The sequence below is a fragment of the Sphaeroforma arctica genome, assembly GCF_001186125.1.
Source record: "Sphaeroforma arctica JP610 unplaced genomic scaffold supercont1.1054, whole genome shotgun sequence".
In the NCBI taxonomy this organism is placed as follows: domain Eukaryota; class Ichthyosporea; order Ichthyophonida; genus Sphaeroforma; species Sphaeroforma arctica.
The window spans coordinates 7,001-11,843 of record NW_014039504.1 but is presented as its reverse complement, the minus strand read 5'-3'; the positions used below and the strand labels follow the sequence as shown (position 1 = coordinate 11,843).

The window sequence follows — 4,843 nt, the reverse complement described above, 5'->3', positions numbered from 1 at the left end:
ACACACACACACACACACACACACACACTACTATATATATATATATATATATATATATATATAGTCATTGCGATAACCAGCACTCTATTTCTGAATCGTATGCGATAATCATTCCTTGGCCATCGGTTGATAAAACTGTGAGCAGGATTCTACTATCGAGTACCTATACTGGTTGTTGATCTCTGCTCACTTTGTGTTTAAGTGTCACAATACAATGTTGTCGTTTGCTTTGACTGTAACATATCTGTCCATCCTTGTTTATTAATTACATGCTCACCCTTTCCATTCACATTCGTATCCAGAATGGAAACCTTACGACCGTGGAATGAGTTTGCAAACGTCTCATACTTCTCCAAACCCGAGTCAGTGGGACAGGCCATGGGACGCGCCTCCTTCAATGTTCGGTACTTCGCCACCAACTACTTCATGATCTTCATCGGACTCTTTGTCTACTCTCTGTAAGTAGTGAATGCACCCGCTTGCATAGGGCATATAGCAAACGGACGTACATGTATGCGTATGTGTGTGCATGTAGGCTTTGATTCCAGAATGCTGGACTGACTGACATTAGCCTCACCTAGCTTTCCCTCACATTCTTATCCTATTCTCACACACTCAGCATACGTATACTTATTGTTCCTTAACCCTAAACCCTAAAAGCTTTCCCTCTCATTCTTATCCTATTCTCACACACTATACTTATTGTCCTGCTATTTTTCTATACCATTCCAATCTCCAGGGTTACGTCACCGTTCTTGCTCCTTGCCGTAGCCTTTGTGCTCGCTGGCTCGGCCGGTATTCTGCACTTGTCCGATAAGCCCCCTCTGGTAATCGGGGGCAAGGAATGGAACACCCGGTCCCAAAAGATAGCGTTGGGGTGCATTGCTGTCCCATTGTTCTGGCTGGGCTCAGCGGGCAGTGTTGTGTTCTGGTTGTTGGGTATGCCTGTGCATTCATATAGTGCCTCGTCCACGATGGCATTTACAATGTATTGCTCAATTTCAGTTAGGCGCGAGCGTACGTATATGTATAGTGTATGCATAGTGTATATATTTTGTGTATGTAAAGTGATAGTGTATGTGTAGTGTATGTATAGTGTATGCAGAGTGTATGTACTATAGGATCCGTCTCGTCTGGCTTCAAATAAGACTGACATTGCGCGTAGCTTGATTAACTAGCTACGTGTATCCCTGTGCCCTTTAATCTAATAACTACTTAAACTCTCCTCTGGGCTTATGCTTCTGCCACCCATACATATACCCATTCTACTTACATATAGCCATCGTACTTACATAGAGCCATCCTACTTGTATCTGTCCGCACATTCGTATGTATTTCGCCATGTACATCTGTTTCTCCAGTCTGCTTCGCCCAACCTTTCCGTATCCATGACAACCATTCTGTATGCGTGTTCATTTATTCAAGTTTCATACGTTTACAAACCGACTAGCTTATTACAATCCACTCTGAACTGTTTTCTACCAGGTTGCTCGGGTGTGGTCATTCTTGCGCACGCGTCCTTCCTAAATAATGATATGATCGCCAACTCGGAGGAATGGGCCAGGGAAATTGATGCTGTCGCTTAAACACGTATACAGCCTACTTTGTATCAGAAGTATGCATGGCTAGTATGTATACTAGTTATGCATATTATCCATGTATGTATAGTATGTACACGTATTTATACATACTATCCATGTATGTATATGTATCTATACAGTCAGCTATGGACAGATTCTAGGCATCCGAATGTAGGCCTGTACGTGCAAACCATCGGTCCGAATGAAGGGGCGGTGAACGAGTCTCATGATACGCCTTGTACGGATTAAGAGGCCAGCGGCAGTACCAATAAGACGAATATAAAAAGAATAAAGAATCAGATTGCTCAAATGTATATGTGACCACATATGAATGTACATATGACCACATATGTAATATATCTGTGTGTGTTGCATTGTTGCACGCACTTCTACACCGAATGCTTGGGACCAAATGCACAGAGTTGATATGGTGTGTGTTCCAATACGCATACGTATTTCTTTCATACATATACTCACGTTTCATGCATATATGTACTCACGTTTCATACGTATACGTAGTCACGTTTTATACATATACGTAGTCACGTTTCATGCATATATGTACTCACGTTTCATACCTATACGTAGTCCTGTTTCAGGTATATATGTAGTCATGTTTTATACATATACGTAGTCACGTTTCATGCATATATGTACTCACGTTTCATACATATACGTAGTCACGTTTCATGCAGATATGCACTCACGCTTCATGCATATATGTACTCACGTTTCATACATATACGTAGTCACGTTTCATGCAGATATGCACTCACGCTTCATACATATACGTAGTCACGTTTCACATATATGTACTCACGTTTCATACATATACGTAGTCACGTTTCATGCATACATGTACTCACGTTTCATACACCACGTTTCATGCATATATGTACTCACGTTTCATACATATATGTAGTCACGTTTCATGCAAATATGTACTCACGTTTCATACATATATGTACTCACGTTTCATACATACACACGTTTCATGCATATGTACCACAAATACACTGTTTTCATAACCTCCGCCATTTGCAGTACAACATATCCACTCTGCCCATTTCCCTCGACGCGAGATGCAATGGCGTCGCGGTTGTTGGGCCGGGATTTAGTAGGGTACTCGATAGCACACACATGCCAAACCACTACACCTCGAATCGTAATGTCGCTGCAACAGTATCTCGTGACCCTTTTTTCGAGGCCGATAGGGCAGCCAGAGCCCTATGTCACAGCCACAAGTCCACCGAAGGCTACAAGATGGGTCACAAATGCGTCGCTACTCGTAATGAACTAGGACCTGCAACGTATGAGGAGTCGCACCTTGAGTCCATTTTTTTTGGGCCGGGTGAAAGCAAATCTCTAATCTCTCAAAGACACCTTGCGTGCACCGTTGAAGGGGTTCTCCGTTTGGAAGGAATGTGGTGCCGGAGTACTCAGTTGATGGCTGGTTCCGATTTGTTGTGGCAGGAGACTCTCCCCTATTCATTAGTATGTACGTCAGTATAAACGTCGGTATGTACATCAGTATGTACCTAAGGGGAACAACCGCTGCTACGCGTCTGGGTACCCATCTCAAAACCAGAGATCGGCGGCTAGACAGCTTGAGTGGTATGGACAATATAAAGAAACGCCAGGACACGCCGTGCATATGACCTTAAATTAAAAATGGTAAATACACGGCGTTGCCATGGCAACGATGTGGAATAGCCCCTGCAACGATTCTTAGTTAGAAGCGGCAGGCGCGCCGATACTAGCCACCCCACCCCATTGTGTGCGATGAAGGTGCATTCGACCTCCTTAGCGGTGTACACTATGGCGGTATACACTATGGCAGTGTACACTATGGCGGTGTACACTATGGCGGTGTACACTATGGCAGTGTACACTATGGAATCATCGAGTGACATGTGGGCAATGCTCTGAAACTGGAGCCCAGCCCAACTGTCCATGAGGTCACTGCTCTTGATGGTGTCGCTGTCAAGGTGCTTGAACGGGCGTTTGTGGTCGGTGTTCGGTGTACTATACGTTGAAAGAATCCCGTGACACACACCATAGCTGGTAGCAGAGTGGCCTTTCGGAGAGACGTTCTGGCTAGCTAACCCAAAGAGCACGAGCGGTACGAGAGTTGGCTGGTTTGTATGTAACTAGGAGACGTATGATTATACTGAACATCTTTTAGCTCAACTTAGCATACAATACCTTTTTTTGAAATAGACATACTATCTGTAGGCTTGCGTCGACTTCCGGTCAAATCGATGAAATCGTTGTACATCAGCCAGATAAGTTAAAATAATTGACCGTGCATATGAACTAGAATTTAAGGTGAGTACAGAATGTATCCTAAATACAAGAATTTTTCTCGGTCTCACAATCTATATATCACTATCCGTTCTATGCGTATATTTCAAATGGCCAACAATCGAAGTCGACAGCTGTCCAAATAGCAAATCTCCACGGCGTACGAATATGCAATACATACCCAAACTGGTGCAACAACGCGCTATTCTTAAGGCTGACTAATTTTCACATAACAGTTACCACATACCACTAAACCCGTACCACACACCGAACCACTTATTTGTTGCACTGTCCGGGGAATACTATGTGTGCAGTTTGATGATCAATGCACCTCAAAAATAACATATGGGACAGGCGTATAAATCAAGTCACCTAAACCATTGCCCATGTACTATAACTCTCGAACGACATCTTTCATTCAAAGGGAGTCATGTGTATGATTCTCAACCGATGGTGAGCTTTTTGTTAGTCATCGTGGCTGATAGTTACCACTGGGACGAACATACTGAGGTGTGCACGATATTCCTCAAACCCCACGCTACCAACGAACATCTCTGTTGTTTTATTCACACTACTATGGTTTCAACTACGGCATAATTTGAGTGCTTTAAGGTATTGTTCGATTGGAAGAACGGTGTGCTTCTGAGAGAGAGAAAGACACTTTACTACACATAAAATCGTATGAATCACATCTTTGTACTAAAACTGTACCGTCTAATCTACATACACATACTACACAGTGCGATAAGTGCGTCGGTGTGCTATAAGTGCGTTGGTATATACATACTTGCCCGTGTTTACAGTGGTCTGTTTGCTGCAGATACTGACTTTCCTATTTATTTAGATCTGAGATTGTATACATCAATCCACGTAAATATTGCTTTTAGCACATGATATGACGGCCGTGTGTCCGTGTCACATGCCAGTGACAGTGTCAATGCCAGTGACAGTGTCAATGC

At 43.2% G+C, this 4,843-nt stretch overlaps 2 protein-coding genes across 2 annotated transcripts in view; both read left to right on the top strand.

Annotated features, from left to right (window-relative positions):
• The window catches only part of SARC_09821 (hypothetical protein), a 2,380-nt gene extending 469 nt beyond the window's left edge, over nt 1–1,911 (top strand). Inside the window, exons 2-4 of the mRNA XM_014296152.1 lie at nt 303–458; nt 740–939; nt 1,486–1,911. Of these exons, the coding sequence (XP_014151627.1) occupies nt 303–458; nt 740–939; nt 1,486–1,586 (457 nt within the window). The 3' untranslated portion in view covers nt 1,587–1,911. The remainder of the gene's footprint in view (nt 1–302; nt 459–739; nt 940–1,485) is intronic.
• Nucleotides 1,912–2,720: 809 nt separating this feature from the next.
• SARC_09820 (hypothetical protein) lies at nt 2,721–3,238 on the top strand (the record flags this gene model as incomplete). The annotated part of the gene is made up of 2 exons (XM_014296151.1): nt 2,721–2,890; nt 2,983–3,238. The coding sequence occupies 2 exons, from the start codon at nt 2,721–2,723 to the stop codon at nt 3,236–3,238; spliced, it is 426 nt and encodes a 141-aa protein (XP_014151626.1).
• Nucleotides 3,239–4,843: the final 1,605 nt, after the last annotated feature.